This window comes from Triturus cristatus, chromosome 6, assembly GCF_964204655.1.
Source record: "Triturus cristatus chromosome 6, aTriCri1.1, whole genome shotgun sequence".
Classification (NCBI taxonomy): Eukaryota; Metazoa; Chordata; class Amphibia; order Caudata; family Salamandridae; genus Triturus; species Triturus cristatus.
In genome coordinates this window covers 1851222002-1851248041 of record NC_140589.1, presented here as the reverse complement: position 1 = coordinate 1851248041, position 26040 = coordinate 1851222002, and the positions used below count along the sequence as shown (strand labels likewise).

General features: G+C 51.7%; 1 protein-coding gene across 1 annotated transcript in view; it reads left to right on the top strand.

Annotated features, from left to right (window-relative positions):
- The first annotated feature begins 2301 nt into the window (after positions 1-2301).
- The window catches only part of LOC146822191 (vomeronasal type-2 receptor 26-like), a 73128-nt gene continuing 49389 nt past the window's right edge, over positions 2302-26040 (top strand). Inside the window, exon 1 of the mRNA XM_085609980.1 lies at positions 2302-2766. Within this exon, the coding sequence (XP_085466106.1) occupies positions 2302-2766 (465 nt within the window). The remainder of the gene's footprint in view (positions 2767-26040) is intronic.

The following is a 26040-nucleotide window of genomic DNA, read 5'->3' as shown; positions in this document are numbered from 1 at the left end:
GTTAGAATCCCGCCGCCAGAGGGTGCCTGCGGATGCCGGCAATCCGGAGCAGGTGTAGCACCGGTGGAAGGACTGAGCTCATCCCGCGAGGGACCTTCGCGCCACACGGCCGCTGCCCTCTGAGGGTGAAGCAAAGATGACACGGTAGCACCGCTAGGAGAGGGTCAGTGCCTCTGTACCTGCGGCTGGAAAGTTGTCCTGCACGACGCCAACTGTCCCAGTGAAGAGGTGCCAGGAAGGCGGGCGCCGACAACGAGGGAGGCGGAGCACCGTCATCCTCTCGTCAACCTTTGAGGCCTGCAGGAGAAACTGCCACAGCAGACGGAGAGAAGACCCGGATGTGGCGCCACCTAGTGGTCGCAAGCGGACCTCAGCATTACACCCTGAGAAGGAAAGGCAGCACCTAGGGCCATTATGAAGTGGCCACTGCGCCCTCAGTGAGTCTCACAGAGTCAAATAGGCAGGAGCAGCCCCATCTGCCTGGCCCTGAATTAAACATGGCCGGTAGAGAGGAAACGGCCCACGCTGAGGCCGACTGCAGGGCCTCCAACACTACAGCAGCTACACCACTCACCTGGGAATGTCCTGTGAGGCAGCCCTGAGCATGCAGAGCATCGGGTGAGGACTGGAGCCGTCTCAGCCTTGCAAGCAGCCCCACACAGGCATCTCCACTCCAGAACGATTCCCAGCTCCAGCCAAGACAGCTGCCACGACTGGGACAAACAATTTGCACCGCAGTGCCACTTAGTGGCCATCTCTAGCTACTGCACCTGGAAAGAAAAAAGAAAAGGTAATCTTTTCCAAGGCAAAAAAAAAAAGCTAACAGCCTCAGGAGAACTGCCCTGAACGGCATAGCACGGTGACTACAGCATCACCCCCATCCTTTCTGACAACGTTCGGCAAGACATGCTCTCCAGAAGTCAGCCCCCGAGGAAGAGCTCACACAGCAGGTGAGCCTCAGCTGCAGTGAGCAAAGTAAAGGGGATGTACAGGCTGCCATACTGTACGGCCAAAGGGAAGAGACTCGCCTCCAGGCTGCCTAGCCCCTAGAAGCCACAGCCAGAATAGACTTTGCTGCATGCTGCAACCACCCTCATCAGCTCACAAGAGTGACAGGCTGTGGAAGCATGTTCACAGCCAGTGCCCGCAGTCACGACAAGCTAAAGACACAGAACACTGATCTCAACACCACAGCACAGAAGGGGCCCGAGGCGCTGCCGACTGCTTGAAAGGAGAGACCCAGAACCCCCACATAGCAAAGAGCTAGAGAAGTCCAAACCCACCACAGCCACAGAAGCTGCAAAGAGTCTATTGGAAGCCAATGACGCAGCACGAGGAAGACTGGTGCAGAGCGCGCCAGCAGCAGCTGCCTAACGCCAACACAAGCAAGAAGAGCGCGCCACACGCCCCTGGCGGTGAACGACCACCACTGCAAAGAGGAAGAACAGGCACGCCCGGTACCAGAAGAGGGCGCCCAAGAAGAGATGAAGCATGCGCAGTCTGAGGTGCGTGACACATGCACCCAGAAGCACGTCAGCAGGGGTAAATGCCCAGGGTGGAAAGAGATCCCTCCAAAGCACAGAAGCACTGTTGGAGACAGTAGGGAGATCCATTACATCTCCACAGCAGCAACAGAGCCCTGAAGGGGCCAAACACAGCACAGTGTCCTCCCTCACACTGCCTCAAGAAGGAGCCATCAGTGACTTAAGACAGGCAAGAGGAGAGTTGCACACTACCAGTGGCCAGCCACCACCACAGCTCACCACAGTACGCGGAAGCCATTCCCAGGAGAGGGAATCCTGTCACCTGGCAGAGCTGGACAAACACAGGGACGAGAGAGAGAACGCGAGGAGAAGACAGGGCACCGCAAGCCAAGAGCACCCCAGAGACACCCAACAGCCACCAAGGCGGCCAGACGGCCCTGGAGACAGCACCTAGGGAGAACCAAGATTAAGCCGCAGCAAGTGCAAACCACGTTGCTCCCATTGCTTCACAGTGCGACCGTCCAGCCATGAGTGTCGGCAGTCGGAGTAGAACGGCATCCCTGCTCCTGGTCGCAAATGCCAGAGGTGAGAAAACTGATTCAGAAGAGGCAGAGTTATGTAGCTACAACGTACCTCCAGAAACCTCCTCTCCTAGCTGATCATCGCCACCTGTCGTCCAGGCCTAATGGCAGCTACACCAATGCCATGTGCATGACACCGCACTCAGTAAGAAGCGTAGAAGTGTGACCGGAGGGTCCACACCAAGAATCGGACAATTGGCCAATTTCAGAATGAGAAGTCGTAAGTCGCCGGCCGGATGGTGAAGAAAACCCGAGCTGCAAAAGGAGCGAGTCCTGATATAGCGACAGCAAGGGACGAGGATGATAACCCGAGAAGGAACTGGCAACCGCACTGCGGGAGTCCGAGAGTAAGCCGCACAGCCTGCGCTAACCGAGTCTCATGCCTCACGTTTCTCAGCAAGCCTATCACTCCTATGTCACCAACGTCCCAACAGTCCAAAAAGTCCAAGTACACGGATGCAAGTACCTCTCCAAAGGAGATGGAGGTACCTGGCCACTCCCTGCCTCAGGTGATCGACTGCAGACTGAAAGCCTGCAACCATCACCAGCCATCGTCCAGATTCACCACACGACTGGCCATGCCATCACGCCAGTCCTCATCAAGTGCGTCAACCGACACCATCTCAAATACACATGGAGTGGAGTCCTATGCTATTGCCAAACTAGCCAACAAGAAAACTAAGAGGCTACCTGCTAATCTGGTCTGCACCTGAGCTGCAGCAGCGAGAGCATGTCCTGACCAAGACCCATACACCCTTGAGGTTTGTGCGAGAGACAGGCTACTGGCTCCTCAGCGGTTTGCAGCTGCCCCCAGCCGGAACACACGCAGCCCCATCGCAGCCTCCCAGCAGTCCCGTGGCAAGCATGACGAAGGGCCTCCCCAGGCGGGAGAGCTGAAAGAGACATTGCCCCACTGACAGGTCACCGGACACAGCAAGACAGCCTAATAGAGACTTTAGGCGATCCTGGAATAATCCAGTGAACTTTCACCATGGACTCCCACCATGATCTTGACGCACCCAGTTAATGAACTATTGTTACACGGGGAACAACCTTTACAACGCAACTTTTACAACGCACTACCATTACAACGCATTTTTTACAACGCATAATCCATTACAACGCATGATATTACAACGCATGACACTACAACGCATTTTTAAAAACTACCTTTACAACGCATTCCATTACAACGCATACTACCATTACAACGCATACCATTACAACGCATAATATTACACTATACTATCCAACACTTACCCTACTGATGCACCACCTGGAGTTAGAATAGTAATTTTTACCCCTATACTATCCAACACTTACCCTACTGATGCACCCCCTGGAGTTAGAATAGTAATTTTTACCCCTATACTATCCAACACTTACCCTACTGATGCACCCCCTGGAGTTAGAATAGTAATTTTTACCCCTATACTATCCAACACTTACCCTACTGATGCACCCCCTGGAGTTAGAATAGTAATTTTTACCCCTATACTATCCAACACTTACCCTACTGATGCACCCCCTGGAGTTAGAATAGTAATTTTTACCCCTATACTATCCAACACTTACCCTACTGATGTACCCCCTGGAGTTAGAATAGTAATTTTTACCCCTATACTATCCAACACTTTCCCTACTGATGCACCCCCTGGAGTTAGAATAGTAATTTTTACCCCTATACTATCCAACACTTACCCTACTGATGCACCCCCTGGAGTTAGAATAGTAATTTTTACCCCTATACTATCCAACACTTACCCTACTTATGCACCCCATGGAGTTAGAATAGTAATTTTTACCCCTATACTATCCAACACTTTCCCTACTGATGCACCCCCTGGAGTTAGAATAGTAATTTTTACCCCTATACTATCCAACACTTTCCCTACTGATGCACCCCCTGGAGTTAGAATAGTAATTTTTACCCCTATACTATCCAACACTTACCCTACTGATGCACCCCCTGGAGTTAGAATAGTAATTTTTACCCCTATACTATCCAACACTTTCCCTACTGTTGCACCCCCTGGAGTTAGAATAGTAATTTTTACCCCTACACTATCCAACACTTACCCTACTGTTGCACCCCCTGGAGTTAGAATAGTATTTTTTACCCCTACACTATCCAGCACTTACCCTACTGTTGCACCCCCTGGAGTTAGAATAGTAATTTTTACCCCTACACTATCCAACACTTACCCTACTGTTGCACCCCCTGGAGTTAGAATAGTAATTTTTACCCCTATACTATCTAATACTTACCTTAAATGTAATTTAATATTATGCGTTGTAATGGTATGCGTTGTAAAGGTAGTATGCGTTGTAATGGTAGTGCGTTGTAAAGGTATTTTTTAAAAATGCGTTGTAGTGTCATGCGTTGTAATGTCATGCGTTGTAATGGATTATGCGTTGTAAAAAATGCGTTGTAAGTGCATGCGTTGTAATAGTGTGCGTTGTAACGTCATACATCCTTGTTACACACCACATACCATCATCCAGGTCAGCAGACGGAAGTTACGTGGGACTAAAGGACGTGCTTACACTGGCACATTCCCAGTGCTCAGATGACATCTTCAAGCAAGAGATCGTGTCCTGAACCGATCAGGTTAAATGATGAATACCTGCTGAGAGTGTCCTGCCACAGTTGAATTCACCAGCCCTTGTCTGCCGTCTTCCTGATGCCGGGCCCGAGAAACTGATGGACCATGTGGTGTATATTTCATTACTGTTTATCCATACAGGTTGAACTATAGAGCTTTTGTTTTAATAAAATTTGGGAGGAATGTTACGTCCTGTGAGACACGTACTAGTGTCTCGACAGGCATAGAGTTGATAACCACTCCCCTATAGGAGTGGGCACACTTGCACCCCCACACGCATCCCTAACAGGCGTCACGAGTGACCCGAGCCTGTTAATAAAAGTGTCCGAGTGCACGGGCTCGTGGCCAGTTGAGTAACCCTTGCCACCTTTTCAATATGGTTTTCACCCCTGGTTATGAAAGGTAGAGCAGGCCCTTAATTTAAACCTTATCTTGAGGAATTATGTCAGGAGGAGGAGAGGTACCCCTCACATGGCATTTATGGACATCTCCTATGCCTTTGACCTAGTTGACAGGAAGAAACTGTGGGTGTTAATGGGACAGGCTGGCGTGGGTTCTTCCTTGCTGGACCTTGTTAAGCGTATGCACTGGGGCACAACTATTAAAGTGTATCATACACTTTTAAGGGACACTACGAAACATATATAGGTGAACAGAGGAATGAGACAAGGATGCATCCTGGCTCCATTTTTGTTTTTATTTTTTATTAAACCCCTTGATATTTCTTTAGGGACCTGTAGCAAATATATACTGCGCATTGGCTCTTTGTTGTCCTGGTTCTTTTATACGCAGATGATGCAGTTCTCTTGGGGTTAACTGCAAATGGCCTTCAAAATCTTTACATGGTGTAAACCATTTTAAAGTAAATTAAATCTTAAGGTAAATCATCAAAAATCATTTATTTTTGACCTGTGGCCTCAGAAGTGCAAAGACTTTAGGTCTGATTACGAGTTTGATGGTGCGGTGTCAGGGCAACGCCGCCGCCGCACCGCCAAACCCGGATGAGAACCTCCCGCAAAATAATGACTTTTATTGTCATTGACGGCAAATTCCTTTGGCGTTCCCACGGCGGTGCCTATAAAATAACCACCGCAATGCGAGCATCAAAAAAAATCCAGCACGACATTGACTGAAAAGTCCATGTCGTGCTGGAATTTCTGTGCATGCACACAGTGGGGCACACGTTGAGCCCTCCTGTGTGTATCCACAAGGCGTGAGGCACAAAAAGGCCCTGTAGGCCCCCCTTTCTTTCATCTGTGCCACTGTTTTCATGGAGTAAAGCCCTCCATGAAATCATTGGCGGAGATGAAAGTGATAATCTGCTTGGCGGGAATGCGGCATCCTGCCAAGCAAATAGATGCCTCTTGATCGCCATGCAACTGTGGCAGAGTCGGCAGTCCCATGCCGGCACGACCACTACGGTCATAATGCGACGGTCGTTAGACCACCACTCCGGCACCACCATGAGTCTGGCGGTCCTCGGACTGCCAGACTCGTAATTAGGCCCTAAGTGATTGCATACAGGCCTATTTTCATAATCTTGGAGCTCCCTGAAGCACTGCAGCACTGTAGCTCAGAAACTGCAATTACAGAGGAATCTCTATTTCTTCAGACATCAATATTGATGAAATTCAAAATAACACTGAATGAACAAAACCATTACAACTTCATAGTGCTGTATCTGTAAAGCCCAGAGACCACATAATGCTTCCTACCCCTAAGAGTTTCAATATTGGAGGAAAACCAATAGAAAAGGTTATCTACTTTTAATTATCTAGGCCTCCGAATTGACACTAATGGGACTTGGGTTTAATTAGTCAGAGATCGCAAAATATGGGGAAGCCAGTGATACGCTTTTGTAATAAAATGGGGGCACAAACCAATCAGGGAGATGATCCAATTGTATAAAAAAGTAAGTGCCTACCTCTTTCCTCTTACAGGGCAGTAGTGTGGGGTTATACAGTTCCAGGAAAGTTACAGATAGTAGAAAACAAGTTTTTATGTAGACGTTTAGCACTACACATCTACCCCAAGTTTTATTACACGTGCAGAATTAGGGATGTTTTTTGGGGGGATGATTTTATTGGTATAGCACCTTTATTATTATGAATAAAATTATGGAGCACCCCCCCCCCCCCCCCCAGGGTCGACATTTCTAGGGCAGTTCTGAAGGACTATTTCAATCTTGATACCATGACTGTTATCCTATGGCTGGCTTATATTAAAAAGGTTTTAAGAAACTTAGGGGCATATTATCAAGACAGGCGATAAAATTATCGCCGCTTTAGCGGCAGAAAATTGCCGCTAAAACAGCGATAATGGGCTTGATAATAAACTCTATGGAATTCCAATTGAAGCCCATGTTAGATGTGAAGGGCATCTAACACGAGCTTCAATTGGAATTCCATAGAGCATATTATCAAGCCCATTATCGCCGTTTTAGCGGCAGTTTTCTGCCGCTAAAGCGGCGATAATTTTATCACCTGGCTTGATAATATGCCCCTTAGGTCTCAGTGTCATTTTCAATTCTCCAGAAGGCATTGGTCCCCAGACAAAACGAAGGGTTAAAGAGATTTTTGCCTCGTATAGAGACAAGACCTGAATTGAACAGTCTCTAAAAGTTCAAGCGCAACTATTGATTATATGCACATTTTTAATGCCCTGGAACAGAATCTTGTTTAACCTGGTTTGGTAACCCGCAGCTCAGATTTCATGTGACAAGGCTAAGATTAAATGTAATTAATCATTTAGTTGCCTTTCCCCTGGCTGGTTCTTGGATTGCCTTATGTTCGAAGTGTCCGCGCGATGCTGCCGCTACTCAATCTACTGTGCACTTTATGATGTTTTGCACATTGTATCTCTCGATAAGGGTTTGATTTCTATGCCCAGTTCCTTTGCGTAGGCATTTGATTTCATATAAAGAGGGATTAGGATATTTACAATCCTTGGCCTCCCCAGAAATGTGTCATGCAGTACTCAGTTACATCATTGCTGCTTTGAAACTTAAGAAACTTATACCTTGCCTTTGTGAGTTTAGATTTTTAAAATCTTTTATTGACTGTATATTTTTGTATTATTGCTATTTATTTTCAATTTTGTATTTTGTGTGATTTTATGACCAGTATCTGGCCAAATAAAGATTGTTGACTGTATGAGCAAATGGCATAATAGTAAACTGAATAGAAATGCCAATTTGATGTTGGAGATGGTATTTAGACAAAATATTGGGTTGGAAATGTCGAACTACACAAATATTGAGTTGTACATTTTGGTGCCAATTACGATCCGGTAAAAACCGGGTACGAACCGACGGACGGAGCATATTCTCCGTCCGACGCGTACCCGGTCGTCAAAATCTACCAACATGGAATTACGATTCGCACGGGAACACCATTTCCGTACGATTCGTAAAAAACCCCGACCGAACAAAATAAACGTACAAATGCGAACCGGGAAAGCGCCGACCTGACGTCGGGACGCACGCAGCCTGCCATTCACGAACCAGGAATTACGATTCGCACCGACGTCATCCCGCACGGTGAATATTTTCCGGCAGCCAAAAACTGCCGGGAAATCAGGACGACACGAACAAGGACTACCAGTACGCGACGGACAGACAGGACGACGCGAACAAGGAGGACCAGTACGCGACAGGACGACGCGAACAAGGAGGACCAGTACGCGACGGACAGACAGGAAGACGCGAACAAGGAGGACCAGTACGCGACAGGACAACGCGAACAAGGAGGACCAGTACGCGACGGACAGACATGGACCCGAACCTACAAGTCATCCCGGCCCTCATAGCAATCGACCTCCTCTACAGGTTCGGACGCAGACGCCGCAGAAGGTCAGAACAACTAAGGGAGGGGGGAAAGTGGGGTGGGGTGGGGGTGGCAGGACCAGGGCAGGCCACAAACCCCCCACCAAAGTCACACAGCACACATGCCCTGGACATACCTGACTCCCATGCCCTGGTCACTACGAGGGGGTGGGGGCGTGTCCAGATAAGCCAGCGACCGCCACAACGGAAGTCCGTCACGACGCGAACCCGCAACACAACCAGACATGTACGTCCCGTACCCACGCCTGAAGAGCGTGGGTACGAGTCGTACCACGCCCACACCCACGTCACCCCAACAATGGCGGGACGGCTCGTACCCACGTGGCAAAGGCCTGGGTACGGCCCGCACAAGCATCACATAGCGTGGGGACGGACATGTACGGACCGTACCCCCACCCCGTATGCATGGAGCGTACCCCCACCCCTACAGTGTAAGTACGACCCGTACCCTCACCCGCGGACGTATGGAGCGTACCCCCATGCCAACAGTGTAAGTACGACCCGTACCCTCACCCGCGGACGTATGGAGCGTACCCCCCCATGCCAACAGTGTAAGTACGACACGTACCCCCACCAGCGTATGCAAGGAGCGTACCCCCCACCCCAACAGTGTAAGTACGACACGTACCCCCACCCGCGTATGCAAGGAGCGTACCCCCACCCCAACAGTGCAAGTACGACCCCTACCCACACCCGCGTACGTATGGAGCGTACCCCCCATGCCAACAGTGTAAGTACGACACGTACCCCCACCAGCGTATGCAAGGAGCGTACCCCCCACCCCAACAGTGTAAGTACGACACGTACCCCCACCCGCGTATGCAAGGAGCGTACCCCCCACCCCAACAGTGTAAGTACGACACGTACCCCCACCCGCGTATGCAAGGAGCGTACCCCCACCCCAACAGTGCAAGTACGACCCCTACCCACACCCGCGTACGTATGGAGCATACCCCCCATGCCAACAGTGTAAGTACGACACGTACCCCCACCAGCGTATGCAAGGAGCGTACCCCCCACCCCAACAGTGTAAGTACGACACGTACCCCCACCCGCGTATGCAAGGAGCGTACCCCCACCCCAACAGTGCAAGTACGACCCCTACCCACACCCGCGTACGTATGGAGCGTACCCCCACCCCAACAGTGCAAGTACAACCCCTACCCACACCCGCGTACGTATGGAGCGTACCCCCCATGCCAACAGTGTAAGTACGACACGTACCCCCACCCGCGTACGTATGGAGAGTACCCCCCATGCCAACAGTGTAAGTACGACACGTACCCCCACCCGCGTATGCAAGGAGCGTACCCCCACCCCAACAGTGCAAGTACGACCCCTACCCACACCCGCGTACGTATGGAGCGTACCCCCACCCCAACAGTGTAAGTACGACCCGTAGCCTCACCTCGAATGCATGGAGCGTACCCACATCCGTGCATGTCATGAGCGTACATATCGTGACATTGGAGAGGTGGGTGCAGAGTCCTCCCAGCAGTGCCCTGAGACAGGAGGGGTGGGTGCCTAACACTCCCAGCAGTGCCCTGAGACAGGAGGGATGGGTGCAGAGTCCTCCCATCAGTGCCCTGAGACAGGAGGGGTGGGTGCCTATCACTCCCAGCAGTGCCCTGAGACAGGAGGGGTGGGTGCAGAGTCCTCCCAGCAGTGCCCTGAGACAGGAGGGGTGGGTGCCTAACACTCCCAGCAGTGCCCTGAGACAGGAGGGGTGGGTGCAGAGTCCTCCCAGCAGTGCCCTGAGACAGGAGGGGTGGGTGCAGAGTCCTCCCAGCAGTGCCCTGAGACAGGAGGGGTGGGTGCAGAGTCCTCCCAGCAGTGCCCAGACACAGGAGGGGTGGGTGCAGAGTCCTCCCAGCAGTGCCCTGAGACAGGAGGGGTGGGTGCAGAGTCCTCCCAGCAGTGCCCAGACACAGGAGGGGTGGGTGCAGAGTCCTCCCAGCAGTGCCCATGGAACGCAAAGGGTGGAGTAGTCACATATACCATGCCCACAAATGTCAGTCAGGTGCACAAAGACCCTGCAGTACATGTACCACATGTGTGCGAGGATGGAAGTATACGCATGCATAGGGCCAAAAAGAAAACATGTACACATGAAGTCATGTCAATAGTCCACATACACAAGTACAATGACTACCAAGGATGCCACGAATGATGCAGCTGGAGAATGGCTCAGCATGCATGTGTCAAGGTGAAGGAGTCCGTCACACACCCAGTTAATGTACTCACATCTCTGCACTAAATATTGGGAACACCCTGCAGGGAAGAAGTCAGGGTACACAGAGGAAGGAAAACACCTTGGGACAATTGCAACATGCAGCAACTGCTAACATTAATGGAGAAAGGTAGCTAACACCGTGTGAGGCACACTGATCCCAGGGTCCCCCATGAGCAGCACACCACTACATTTCCCACACACCCAACACATGACCAACACCCACAACCATGTAGCAGCCCCACCAACAGCAATGCCAGCAATGCAGGAGTGTTCCAAGGCCAAAAAATAAATAGCTTTATTCAGCATGAGCAAAAAACTAGTATGACGTAAGTCCCATCATAACAAAGGCTATAGGGCAGTCCAGTAGTCCGAGCTGGATGGGGGACACAGTGGGATGCGTGTCCCCTAGCTTGCCTGCACAGTTACGAGTCGTCATCTTCCACAGGGGTGAGGGCATCATGTGGGGGGGAAGGAACAGGCACCGCAGGGACAGGAGGGCAAAGGGTAGGCGAATTGGGTGCAGGGATGGAGGACTCCACCACAGGGGGTGGGGCAGGGCCAAAGGTGGATTCTAGGATCTCACTGCACACCTTGGCAAGGTCCTCCAGGGACTCCCCTGCACCCGAAGGAACCACAGGCCCCAAGGAGGGGGGGGGCAGAGGGATGGGTCGCAGCGCCACTGGGGGAGGATGTGGACAGGGGGGGGGGACTCAAGCACCCTGACCGAGGACTTCCTTGACCGCTTGCGTGGTGGCGTCACTGTGGGGCTCAGGGACAGAGCGGCCATGAAGGAGTCTTTGGGGGAGATGTGGCCAGGAGAGCTGAGGGGAGGGGATTTGGAGGGAGTGGATTGGGTGGAATGCGGACTCCCACTCTGGCTGCGTGTCACACGTTTGCCCCCCGACCCAGTGGGTGTGCCTACTGCACCCTGTGTGTGCGTGTCAGGAGGTGTGCGGCGGACCTTCCCTGCTGGTGTGGTGCCCGTGTCTGTTGTGGTGGGTGCATGCTTACGTCTGTGTGTATGTGGGACAGGCATGGGAGTGGGAATTGTGGAAGGAGCAGGGGTAGGGGGTGGGACGTAGCGCTGCAGGAGACCCACTGCTGCAGTCAGTGTGGAGTCTATGGACCTCAGCAAGTTGCGTTGGTCAGTCTGCGATGAATGAATGCCCTCCAAGTATGCCTCCATGTTGTTGAGGACCTGGCTGTGGCCATGGAGGACATTAAGGATCGCAGTCTGACCAATCTGCAACTGCCGCTGGATGTCCACAGACTCAGCATTGGCGGCAGCAGTGGAGACAGGGGCAGGGGGTGCGGTGCCTGGCAGGAAGGAGACATGTGGGGACCAGGCACGCTGGGAAGGGACACGAGCACGTGGGAGGCGGCTGATGGCAATGGAGGGGGCGGTGCCAGATGTAGGGCTGCTGTCAGATGGTGGTGCAGCCACCGCCCACTCGGAGTGATCCTCCTCGGACCCGTCGGCTTCATACTCTGTTGTGCCAGTCGACAGGTCCCCGGGTTCACTCTCCACCGCCTCAGTCCCACTCGAAGTGCCATCCCCGATGTCACCGCTGGCACTGGTGCTCCGTCCCTCCGCGCCGTCTGTGTCCATGTCTCCCTCCGTGTCCCCCGACGATGCTGTGGGCAGGGTGAAGAGACAGAAATTAATCATACACCTGTATACATATGTCACATGAGTCAAATCTACGTAGGTTACAGTGCATAGCCTGATACAAAGGAAGAGTTACATCTACAAAACAAGGTACATATGTAGGGCATGCAAGACACAGTTTTTTGACCCACCATGCCATGGAATAACTATGGAGAGCATGACACACTAGCAAATGAGATGAAATGGAATTTTGACTGAGGAGCAAGGCCCTGGGGACAATCCAGCACTGCATCAGCACCACACAGCGTGGCAGCAAATAGGGATGAGCAGGGACCATAGGCAGGAACAAGAGGCACATGCAGCATAGGTAATACTGATAACATGCCCACCCTGACTGGCACACTGCACCTTGAGTGTATGTCCAGGCAAACATCACACACTGGCCAGTCCTAGCAAGGAGATGACAGGTCTTGACATGTAGGCCATGCCCGCACCACCCACCCCCTACATGAGACAAATCTATGGAGACACAGGAAGCACGTACATCTCTTAGTCTGGGTGAAATACACATGGGATGCAAGAAATCAAGGTTGCACACTGTTATATCCTGCTAATGCTAATGCATTGCCTGTCTACCACCAGTGGAATGTTATTGTGATGATGCTGTCAGAATGTTGGGAATCTGCTGTGAGTAATGACAGTTGACTGGGCTGAGCTGCCTGCTGGCTGCTCCTGGTGGGGTCTTTATCTGGTCTACTTCTAATCTTCCTGTGATCCTGTACCATCTTCAAATTAAACCTCTTTAAATCATCTCAACTGAGTGGACGTGATCACTACAGAATTTTGGCGACGATTTTAACTGAAAGAACCTACTTCTGTCACCTCTACAAGAACTTCAAGCAATTTGTACTTTACAAAACCTCCTGCAACTCAAATCAAATATCCTCAACTGGCATCCTGACCCCACCAGTGACCTCCCATCGGTCGCCCATAGCAGTCTGCCAGTTATTTCTATGTGTCTGCGCAAGTGCTGTGCCCTCAGTGAGAGTAAGCCTGCCAACATTTTCAACGTCTTCGCTTTGTGCTGCACCTTCATGTGAGGGTAAGCCTAACATCTGGGAAATGCTGTATTTTATGTCAGGGTAAGCCTGATGCTCTTCATGTGCAGCCTCTGCTTCTACTTGCTGTTCCCACAACATCACAAGTGCTGGTTTATCCTATCCCTACAGCGTTTCAACTGGCAAGGTAATTGGTCTTGATGTGTTCCTGTCTTCAGTGTCACACCACGGGACAATTTCAAATCCCCACAGAGAGTGTAGGTACACGTTCCACGTGGTTGTAGTGGGTGTTAGTCCCACCTACCTTGTTCTTATGGGTACAAGTCCCATGTGTTTGTGGTGGGTGTTAGTTCCACTTGGTTCTTATGGGTACAAGTCCCATGTGTTTGTGGTTCGTATAGGTACACGTTCCACGTGGTTGTAGTGGGTGTTAGTCCCACCTACCTTGTTCTTATGGGTACAAGTCCCATGTGTTTGTGGTGGGTGTTAGTTCCACTTGGTTCTTATGGGTACAAGTCCCATGTGTTTGTGGTTCGTATAGGTACACGTTCCACGTGGTTGTAGTGGGTGTTAGTCCCACCTACCTCGTTTTTATGGGTACAAGTCCCATGTGTTTTTAGTGGGTGTTAGTCCCATCTACGTCGTTCTTATGGGTTTAAGTCCCATGTGTTGGTAGTGGGTGGGTCACCCATCTATGTTGTTCTAATGGATATTTTATGCTTTTCTAGGTTTCTTGTGATGTACTCTCCACAGAATCTAAAAAGGTCTGTTATTGCTGTTTCTACAGAATCTCAAAAGGTCTGTTATTGCTGGTCCATAGAATCTTAAAAGAATTGTTATTGGTTTTTTACAGCGTCCCAAATAGTCTATTCATGCTGTTCCAACAGCCTGTCTCAACGCTGTCTACGTAGTACAGATGTTCCTCCTATACAACGAATGTCTACAGAGCCTCTTGTCAACACTAGGTTTGGGGATACCCTATTACCAACGTTCATTTATTTGGTCCATTTTGTCCTTTCATACTACAGGGATAGAGACTCCACACTCGTCTTGCACAAATGTCATTTTGTCTGCTGTGGATGACGGAGAGTTCTGGATTTAGCACAGAGTCTCAGGACAAGCTACTGTTGTAAGAATTTCCCATCATCTTGGTTGGGTGTCTGTTGTTGGGTGGCAGCGCTTGTTTAGGGCATTTCTTCTGCAGTACTACGATGAATAATGTCAGGTAAATCTATCATTGTTTTTAACTTTGATTTTTTTTTTTTTGTTTGTTTTTTTTTTGTTTCTTTTGACCTGATGTTTGCAGTGTCAACTGCCGCTTTCAAATTTGAAGGTTTTGGGACACATCTTTAATGACATTTCTTCACCTGGTGTGTTTTTGCCATTTTTTTTGTGGGATTATCACAGGGTCTACATGTTACTATTCTTTGACTGTTTGCTTTACAGGTTTGATATCTGGGTGTGCAGTTTGGGGTGTGCTCCGTTCACACTACTCGGGTGAGGGATCGCTTACCACCCTGGGAACCTGTGTTTTTAGCGTATGTTGAAGTTTTAGGAGGAGAAGATTGTTGTGAGTTTATACAATTTTCAAGTGTGCACTATTCTGTTTCCCTCTCACAGAGGACCCATGCAAAGGTTATAGTCTTATTGCACAAGTGCGGGTTCGGATCCAAACACTGTCAGTTCTACCCTTTTACAGGGAATTCATGCAAGGGTTACAGTCCTTTTTGCATTACTATGGGTTCTTACCCAAATATTCCTATCGTTGTTGGGAATTTGTCATGAGTACCTACTCATGTGTGCTGTTTTATCGCAGGTACATTAGTACAGTGCACGGTGTAGTTTTTCAACACCAAGTTTGTCCCTACACTTATATGTATGGTGAGTATTTCCAGTTTTGTGCACTACTCATCTCTATCCTTAGAGATTAGTCGTGGGTTCTCACCCATGTATTTGAGTTACATATTTAGCTTACGTTTTTATCATATTTGGGTGCTTTCCATGTTTTCATTGCTAAGTATGTTCTGTTGATATTTTATGTTTAATGCTATTTTTGCACCATTATCTTTGCATTACAATTTTGTGTTTGTGTTATTTTAGTGGTGTTTTGTTGGGGAATCGCCCTTATTTTCCTCATTCTCCTTGTTTCTTTCTCCTTTTCAGTTTTCCTTCTGTGGTCTTCTTCTCGTGTCTCTTGTGGTTTCTGGTTTTTCCTTTGTTTTTCTGTCGTGTTTTCTTCCTCTGCGTTCGTCGCTGCCTGTAGTCTGGTGTTCTGTTTGTTTTCCATTTTCAGTCCCATTTCATTCCTGTTCTGGCCAGTGGGTGCGTTTGAAGGAAGTCTTTTGTGCTTTTTGTTGTTCTTGTCTCTTAAGTTGACTCTTCTTCGCTGTTGTGTAAGAAGGGAGTATGGTTTCTATGTTTGATTTCTTTTCTTCTCTGTTCTTCGATTTCTCTCTTGTTTGCTCTTCTTTTAATGGTTGTGTTCATACTGCTGTTCTGTTGATGGATGTTTTGCTTTCACTTTCTCAAGTTCTCCTCTTACGTTTCTAGCTTTATGTTTTCCCGTATAAGAAAGGGGGATATGTTATATCCTGCTAATGCTAATGCATTGCCTGTCTACCACCAGTGGAATGTTATTGTGATGATGCTGTCAGAATGTTGGGAATCTGCTGTGAGTAATGACAGTTGACTGGGCTGAGCTGCCTGCTGGCTGCTCCTGGTGGGGTCTTTATCTGGTCTACTTCTAATCTTCCTGTGATCCTGTACCATCTTCAAATAAAACCTCTTTAAATCATCTCAACTGAGTGGACGTGATCACTACACACACCAAATACCCAAGGTGAGCCTGTCCAAAGAATCATGTACAAATGGGCATCATCAGATGATTGCTACAAGACACACAGGCAATGGGCACCGTGAGTATGTACTTGGAAAATCAGGTCAGGCTGTACAGTGGACACTTGTAATACATCGCACGTCAATATACATGGTGCCAGGGGACAATGGCACAGAGCACAACCTATGCTGTAGACACAGAGATTGTCGACATATTCGGATTACACACATGATACCTAGGAAAAGATGCCCCTGGGGACAGTAGTGGCCACACAACTCCATGCTCCTGAATGGGAATGACTGCAACACACGCTAACATCCCTGCACTATGCGTAACGCACACTCATGCACATCATGTCACAGGCCACCACATAGGACATGCGTACTGTAAGGCCTCACACTTGAGAGACTAACTCCCATGTCTGGACTCAGCATTAGTGCCAACTGACATGGAACCCAGAAGTCCAGAACTGGACAGGGCACAGGTAAGGTCCCAAATCCTGTTACACACCACCCCCACACATTATGCTGCAGGCATTGTACACTTGGAGAAGGTGTCAGGCTACATGACCTTGTGATGGAGCGACTACACACAGACCAGGGAACACATAGCAAGGAGGGGAAGGGAGGCAGGAGAGCACAGCAAGTCTGTGGGGGATAGGATCAGCACAGCACCATAAACCCTGGAAGTGTATCCATGGAACATTGCACTTACAAATGCTGGTGAAACACAACAAACACACACATGTACCTACCCCCTTCCGGCTGCTGCATGTCCTGTAGACGCCTGTCCAGGTCAGGAAAGACCACCGCCAGCACACGTTTCTGGATGTGGGAGAGACGGCGGCGTCCGCGGTTCTTGTGGCTCTCAGGTGAGTCCCCCAGCAGGACCCGTGCGATCCTCCGCGTCCAGCCCCGGATATCCTGCCAGCGTTTCCTCACCTGGGACATGTGCCGCCTCCGACCTTCCGCACTCTTCACGGCGCTGACGGCGTCCAGCCATATCTGCTCCTTGGCAGAGGCGTCTACCTGTGAGGATGGACAAGTGACACTACATCAATACACCTGGCACATGTCACAGGGACACAGATTAGAACACATTCGCTGTTTTCAACAAGGCCTAGTATGCATCCAACGCATTGCACCTTTGTCATAGGGACATGATCCTCTGGGGAAGGGCAACAGCAGTACGTGCCATTGAAAGTACACAGGTGGAATGAGGGCAACGACACAATCAAAGATCCAGGCTCACGCTGTGCATCACACCCACCCCTCCTGTCTCAGGGCACTGCTGGGAGTGATAGGCCCCCACTCCTCCTGTCTCAGGGCACTGCTGGGAGGACTCTGCACCCACCCCTCCTGTGTCTGGGCACTGCTGGGAGGACTCTGCACCCACCCCTCCTGTCTCAGGGCACTGCTGGGAGTGTTAGGCACCCACCCCTCCTGTCTCAGGGCACTGCTGGGAGGACTCTGCACCCACCCCTCCTATCTCAGGGCACTGCTGGGAGGACTCTGCACCCACCCCTCCTGTCTCAGGGCACTGCTGGGAGTGTTAGGCACCCACCCCTCCTGTCTCAGGGCACTGCTGGGAGGACTCTGCACCCACCCCTCCTGTCTCAGGGCACTGCTGGGAGGACTCTGCACCCACCCCTCCTGTCTCAGGGCACTGCTGGGAGTGTTAGGCACCCACCCCTCCTGTCTCAGGGCACTGCTGGGAGTGATAGGCCCCCACCCCTCCTGTCTCAGGGCACTGCTGGGAGACATCAGGCATTCCCCCCCCTTGGGACCCCCCCTACAGTCCATAGCATGTGTGTCACACCTGGACACAATGGCAGAAGTCACAGTCACAACAAAGGGACACAGTCTGTGGCAGTGGACACTGCACTCACCTGATAACCTGGTCGCCCATACAGCATGGGGTACCGTGGGAGGATCACATCCACCAAAGCCATGTTCTCCTCCAGGGTGAATGGCTGTGACCTCTCCACAGCCCTTGACATGGTTCCAGGGAATCAGTAGCAGCAGCTGGGTCGTGGAATACAGAGATGTGCAGGCAAGTGCTCCCTCATGGGGCCTGGCTGCCTTATATCTGCCTTGCTGGCCCATCTCATGCACAGGGGTACAGAGTGATTGGTCACTCACATTTGCATCCTATGTTTCCTCCAATCCCTTCAAACCTAGCAGTCTGTGGGTTCTCTATCGGTTTCATTCTCCTGCATGATGTCAGCCCCACAAACACATTGCAACAAAGTAGAAGAATACCAACTGACTTCTGCTGTGCACCTTCCAGAACAATTTCGAAATTTGAACTTGGTCTCCATGACAACCAGCATGCATGTAGGCCTTAATACTTGTCCCTCATGTGTCCCCAATGTAATTTGGAGCGTCACACACAGGTACGGTGCGTTTCGGGGCCCTAGGGCACCCCAAATGCATTGCAACGGCCCGTACACGCGTGCGTACGTTCACTATCACTATGGGTGTTCTTGCGTATGCGTACTCGTAGTGGTACGGGCCGTACACACGCATGTACGCTCACTATCACCATGGGTCTCCCCGCGTATGCGTACTCGTAGTGACAGTGAGCGTACATGCGTGTGTACGGCCCGTACCACTACGAGTACGCATACGCAAGAACACCCATAGTGGTAGGTCCGTACGCCCGCATGTACGCTCACCATCACTACGAGTACGCATACGCGGGGAGACCCATGGTGATAGTGAGCGTACATGCGTGTGTACGGCCCGTACCACTATGAGTACGCATACGCAAGAACACCCATAGTGGTAGGTCCGTATGCCCGCATGTACGCTCACCATCACTACGAGTACGCATACGCGGGGAGACCCATGGTGATAGTGAGCGTACATGCGTGTGTACGGCCCGTACCACTACGAGTACGCATACACAAGAACACCCATAGTGGTAGGTCCGTACGCCCGCATGTACGCTCACCATCACTACGAGTACGCATACGCGGGGAGACCCATGGTGATAGTGAGCGTACATGCGTGTGTACGGCCCGTACCACTACGAGTACGCATACGCAAGAACACCCATAGTGGTAGGTCCGTACGCCCGCATGTACGCTCACCATCACTACGAGTACGCATACGCGGGGAGACCCATGGTGATAGTGAGCGTACATGCGTGTGTATGGCCCGTACCACTACGAGTACGCATACGCAAGAACACCCATAGTGGTAGGTCCGAACGCCCGCATGTACGCTCACTATCACTATGGGTGTCCTGGCGTATGCGTACTCGTAGTGGTACGGACCGTACAAATGCCTGTACGCTCGCCATCACGATGGCTACACATACGGCAGCACTCCCATAGTGATATGGGAACATACACAGGCCCTCTTCGCAGCAGTACAGCGGTTTTCACACATCACAGTGGTGACAGGCGGCACACAGGTAGGGATAGGGCGGACATAATTGTCCATGGATGGACATACTTGTCCATGGATGGACATACTTGTCCATGAATGGACATACTCGTCCATTAATTGACATCAAGGCATCGTCTGTGCATTACTACATGTGTGGGGCACAGGTGTGACGGCCTGTGATGTGGAACATTACTCCTGAGTGGAGAAGGCACCAGATGTATGATGAGATGTCTACAGATGTACTGTGTGATGGTGCAATGTGTGGCAGGCATGGCCTTGACTCCTTTGACATGTGTGCATGTCGTACTGCACACTTTGGGTGAGCGTCACTGGCATGGCACGGACACCAACACACGGAAGTGTCCCCTGATGCCCGGTACAGGGGTTATCACACCTGACTTGTCACTACCCACGGTGCACAATGTGACTATGTCATGTATGTGTGGGGGCTTCCCATCAGGTTGATGTTGGAGCACCCTCAAAAGCTGCAGCCGTTGCAGCAACCAACATGTGTCTGTGTGTAGATTGTCATTGCACACTGTTCCGCACACCATGCCACATGTGGTATCGGATGTGAGGTACACATGTATGCATGGGACACGGAGTTGCGTGACAAGGACATGTCTGCATCCTCACAATGAATGTGTGGTGAGTCATGAGATGTGCACCCTCATGGCAAGGTGTGTGGGCTGTCCTAGTGTAAAGTCATGTGACCTGTGGCTCTAGTGTTCCGCTACCAGTCTCTGCAATCGGCATCCTACTTCTGCTGATGTGTGGGCGTATGTCACTCCTGTCTTGCGTCTGGCTGTTCACTTGCACTGGGACACAGGTATTCCCATGGCATGGCATGGGGAGGTTCTCAATCTCCGTGTGTAGCTGGGTCTTGGTAGGAGTGTCACCTTGCATCCATACGTGTCCTGGGCATGTAGCACATACCTGACTCCCTATGTAGCATATGTGTGTTGACAGATTAACATGTGCTCAGTACATATGAATTGTTGTCGTAGTGCACTCACTCTTCCTTGTCACTTCCAAATTACTGCAGAGCGCCGCCTCTTGCCCGACCAATTCCGGACTTGGCTGCCATGCGGGAGAATGACAGCATCCGGCTCTACCGCTTCACCCAACCGTTGATTCTGGAGCTGACGGCGAGACTGGCACCACACCTGCAACCGCAGCACAGGTATCCTACGGCACTGACACCCCAGCTGAAGGTAATGGCTGCCCTACATTTTCTTGCCACGGGTACCTTTCAAAATACCATAGCTCATGTTGGTGGCATGTCCCAGAGCATGTTCTGCCGTGTGCTGCATGATTTCTTAGAGGCCATGTTGATTCACCTGGATGACTTCATCAAGTTCCCAACCCCTGAACAGTTGACTGCGGTCAAGCGTGGATTCTATGCCCTGGGAGGGATGCCCCATGTCATTGGGTCCATAGATGGTACACATGTAGCTTTGGTACCACCACACGCACGGGAGGTGGCGTACCGCAATCGAAAGCACTACCACTCCATCAATGCCCTTGTGGTGTGTCAGTCCAACATGGTGATTTCACATGTCTGTGCTCCTTTTCCAGGATCAGCACACGATGCCTACATCATGAGGCGTAGCAGAATGCCTTAAATGATGATGCAGCTGCGCAACGAACGAGCATGTGTTGTCGGTGAGTACAGTCTGTCTGTTCTGTATTTTGCATAGCCTACCAGCACGACCGCTTCACCACTTCTAACGATGTCCATGTGCTTCCCATGTAGGGGACGCTGGCTATCCCAACATGCCTTGGCTGCTCACACCTCTCCGCAACCCCATCACGCCGGCCCAGCTCCGCTACAACACCGCCCATGGCCAGACAAGGCGAGTGATAGAGAGGACGTTTGGCCTGCTGAAGAGCCGATTCAGGTGCCTACACAAGACCGGTGGCGCACTCCCATATGCCCCGGCGAAGGTCTGCAAGATCTTCATGGTCTGCTGCATGCTGCACAACATGGCAGTTGAAAGAGCTGTGCCACTCATCCTGGATCGACATGACGAGGACCATCCACCCGTGGAGGACGAAGGTCTTGGCAATGGGGCTAGTGATGTGGAGGATGTGGAGCCGCAAGAGGACATCCGGACTCGGCTCATACGCGACTTCTTTGCTTAGTGGTGAGTACCAGTGTCTGAGTGTGCACGCATTGGTCCCCGTGTGGCATGTGTTGTGATGTGTGTGTCCACCTGCATGTATGGCACGTGAGTCAGAGGTGTGTGTGGGTGTGTCACTGGAGTGATGGTGGCAGTGATGGTTGTATTTCCCCAGTCATAATTGTGACCTAGCATGTTGTCATCCATACATGTGTCGAGTAAATGCACATGCAAGTGGCTGTGCTTTTTGTGGCTGACTTCTTGTGTGTCTCTCTTCCCCAGGTACTTGCGCATGCCGTCTGCTGCTTGCATTGTTGTGGCACTGCTATTCCTCATGGACATGACATCGTGGGCTGACTCAGCATTACAGGCACGGACACGTTTGGAAGTCTCCATAGGGTAAGGGATGCATCTGGGGTGTATTGGGTGTGGCAGTTGTTCACGATGTATGCACGCTGCCCCTGTCGATGTTTGGTTCCTCTGCAGCCATGTTGCATCACCATGGGACACGACATGCAGCTGTGTACACCTGAATAGATGGTCTGCCTGGTTGACAGTCATCAGTGATGGGATAGGGGATTGTGATGATCGCATCAATGTGTGTGACACTGCCCTCGGACACATACGGTTAGCATTGGCTTGACATGGTGTGGGACTTCCACATCAGCGGATCTATGGTGTATGGCAGTCTCTCCGTGAGCAGCTGTGGGTGTTTAGCTGTTAGCCGACGCTTGTGTGCCAGTTCCATGGCGAACACGCATTTGTGCTGCAGAAGGGGGGTGCCAGTGTTGGACCCACATGTTACTCCACATGATGTGTTCATGTGTACTTCAAGTTGCCTCTGCAATCCCGAAAACATGACTAATAAAGGTGTCCCTATGCCTCCAAGGTGCCTCTTCTCAGTCAATGCTGGTGTGTTGCCACGGTGCATCCAGCATGTCTGGCATGGTATTCCCTGATTGTGGCTATGTGTCAATATGTCGAGTAGCAAGATGCATGCTGTGTGTGTGGGCTGAGACTGTGTATTGGCCATGATGTCCATGACTGTGTGGGTATTGTGACATGTGCCATCCCCATGCATCCAACGTTGTCCAGGACCCCATTCTCTGCATCCACCGGACTCAAGCTTGCAGGACATGGTTCTGTCACCTGTCTACACATACCTGGGTGCCCCCCAGGACACTGGACTGGATCCCTGACCTCTGCGCATGACTGTTGCTGTACTCAATGTGTCTGTCAGCACGGTTGTTCGGACACCCCCTCAGCTGGTTGGGCCCATCACGGGTGCGTATGGTGCTCCATGTCTGTCTTGCCTAATACACTGTGACCCATGTGTCCTGTGCCCGACTCAGGCCCCAGGTTGTGGATGGTTGAAGACAAAAGATGACTCAGGCATGTTTAGACTTTACAAGACACATGTTAGGTAATAATGCAACCAGCAGGCATCTACTCTTCATAGTGTGATTTATTATTGGGGGGGGGGGGGGACAAAGTGAGGGGCTTTCTGGGAGTTTGGAATCCAAAGTTCAGTAGGGGAGTTGGTGTCCTTGCCATTTGAAATCCTCAGAGTCCATGCCACAGTCTTTGTCAACATTGGTCAGCCAGTGACCAGCAGGGCCATGTGGCAGAGAATGTCTCTTGATGCTGTGATGCTGTTGGTCCAGTGGGCCAGGTGCCAGGCCAGGTGTCCTGGGAGATGGTGATGTAGCGCCGACCCTCACGGTCCTTTCCGTGGACGACCCGGCCTCCTGCGGGGACCCTCAGCAGCAGGCCGTGACGACGTCTGGGATGCTCCATCGGATGTTTCCTCCTCCTCCTCCTGATCCCTCCCTGTGGGTGGTGATGTTCTCCGCCTTCTGGCACAAGGAGGGTCGGCCATGTTGTCGGCCATCCGACGGAGTGTATCGTGAATCCCCTGGAACGCCGTCACTTGCTCAGCCTGTCTGTCCTCCATCCTCCGTTTGTGTCGCAGTAGACAGGCATGTAGCTCCGCATGTTGCTGGGCCTGCTGGGTCTTGATCCCCTCGAGGACAGACACAACCTGGGCCAGGCCCGTGGTGTCCTGCCGGTATGTGTCCAGGATGTTACGGACATGGGAAAATACTGGTTCCCCAGCCAACTGGTCAGGCTCGCGCCTCCGCCGTCCTCCACTCCCACCACCCCTGCCCACTTGCACCTGGCCTGCCCTTGTGGGTACATCGGGTCTCCGGGACCCCTGAGGGGTGGCATTGGCGTTGTCGCCTGCCTCCTCCTGGGTGCCCGGGACACCGTGTCCCTCCTGGCCAGCCTGGCTGCATTGTGGTGTTGGGGCAGGGATCCTGGGTGTCTCCTGGGATGTGGCAGGAGTGGGGGTGGTGGTTGGCACAGTTGTACCTGACGCAGGTGCTGCAGGTGGTTGGACACCAGAGGGGCCAGGTTGGTCGGGGTCGTCCACAGAGTGGTGAGAGTGGTCGCTGCCGGTGGGATCGGGCTCCCGCAGATCCGGGTCCTGTGAGTCTTCCCCCCCAGTGTTGGGGGGTGAACCACGACGTTGACCTGTGTGTGAGAGAGACAATGTTAATTTTGGTCCATGCAACATCCATGTTTCATCAGTTTCAAAGTTGGTACATTTCCTCTTGGCATTGGGATCTGTCTTGCATTCCACTCACAGTGCACTTGTGCATGGGTGTGTCCCTTGGGCACCACTTTGGCCCCTTTAACTATGTGTGGCACGGTCTTCCTTGCTGCGTCAAGTGTGACTGCAGTCAGCAGTGGAGTGGGCAGGTGTGGCGAGCCATGCATTGGCGCCTTCCGTGTAGCACTGTACATGTGCACATGGAGTGGATCCACACACTTATATGGTCCAGGTAGCTGTCGTTGTGCTCGTGAACAGGTTGTGACATGGCCCTGTGTTTTGCCATGGGGAAGAGGGGGGGTTCTGGGACTGGCCACCCTTGTCTACATGCACGCAGTCTACCTGCTGACGAGCAGACATTCGCACACGCCACACGGCTGATTTGCTCTCCCTGTGTCTCGCTCCCTCTCTGTCCCCCTCTCCCTCCCTCTGTGTCCCCCTCTCCCTCCATCTGTGTCAGCCTCCTCCCTCTGTCCGTCTCCCTGTGTCTCCCTCCCTCTCTGTCCCCCTCTCCCTCCCTCCGTGTGTCAGCCTCCTCCCTCTGTCCGTCTCCCTCCCTCTCTGTCCCCCTCTCCCTCCCTCTGTGTCCCCCTCTCCCTCCCTCTGTGTGTCAGCCTCCTCCCTCTGTCCGTCTCCCTGTGTCTCCCTCCCTCTCTGTCCCCCTCTCCCTCCCTCTGTGTGTCACCCTCTGTCACCTCAGCCCAGCTTCCTGGGCACACACTGTTAGCAGATCTTTGAGTGGCCCTTGGCTTGTTGATGTGAGTTTGTTTCTGATCTCCAGGCACCCATTGGGTGTGATGTGTGTCTGTGCGCTGCTGCTGTGGTGGTGTGTGCTGCCACTCTTTCACAATGTTGGCTGTTCATTAGCTGCTGTCATGTGCAAAACAGTGCCTTCACCCCCATGTGTTGATGCAAGGCGTCCGCCATTTGCTGGCAAGTCATTCCTGTGTTGGGACACACTGTTTGTTTGGCTGTGACCTAGGCCATATGGGCAGAGGGCATTGTTCTCTGCTTCGGAGTTGCACTATGTGATTTTTGGGGCCCAGCCTCCCGCCATCCGGGTTACCGTGTTATGTGTTGGTGTCTTCTGTGGCCTGTGACTTGACATTGTCCAGCTGGGTGCATGGGGCATGGTGGCAGCAGTGGCATGTGCGTGCTCATGGAGTGTGGTTGAGTCTTGCGATGGCTTGGGGTGGTTGCGTGCCTGTTAGTGATTTTGGTTGTGGATGCCATTCCCCCCATGTGAGGTGCGTTGTTTGTGTACTCACCCGGGTCTCGGAGTCCTTCTAATCCTTCGACTGCCTCCACCGGCAGTATGGCCATCACCCTCTCCTCCCAGGGCTGGTAGTGTACGGGTCTGCGGGAGGGCCCTCCTCCGGTGGCGTTGGCCTGGTCGTGTTCCTCCTGCCTCTTGGCTCGGACCCTCCTCCGCAGATCGTACCACCTGTTCTGGCATTCCTGCCTGGTCCTTCTGGTGTCCCCAACAGCATTCACAGCATCGATGATGGTCTGCCACATGGCTGTTTTTGCTACCATGCTGGTGTTTCTGACCAATGTTCCAAAGAGCTGTGGCTCGACTCTGAGGATTTCATCAACAAGAACCTCCAACTCTCGGTTACTGAACTTTGGATTCTTGGTAGTGGGCATGGTGAGGGGT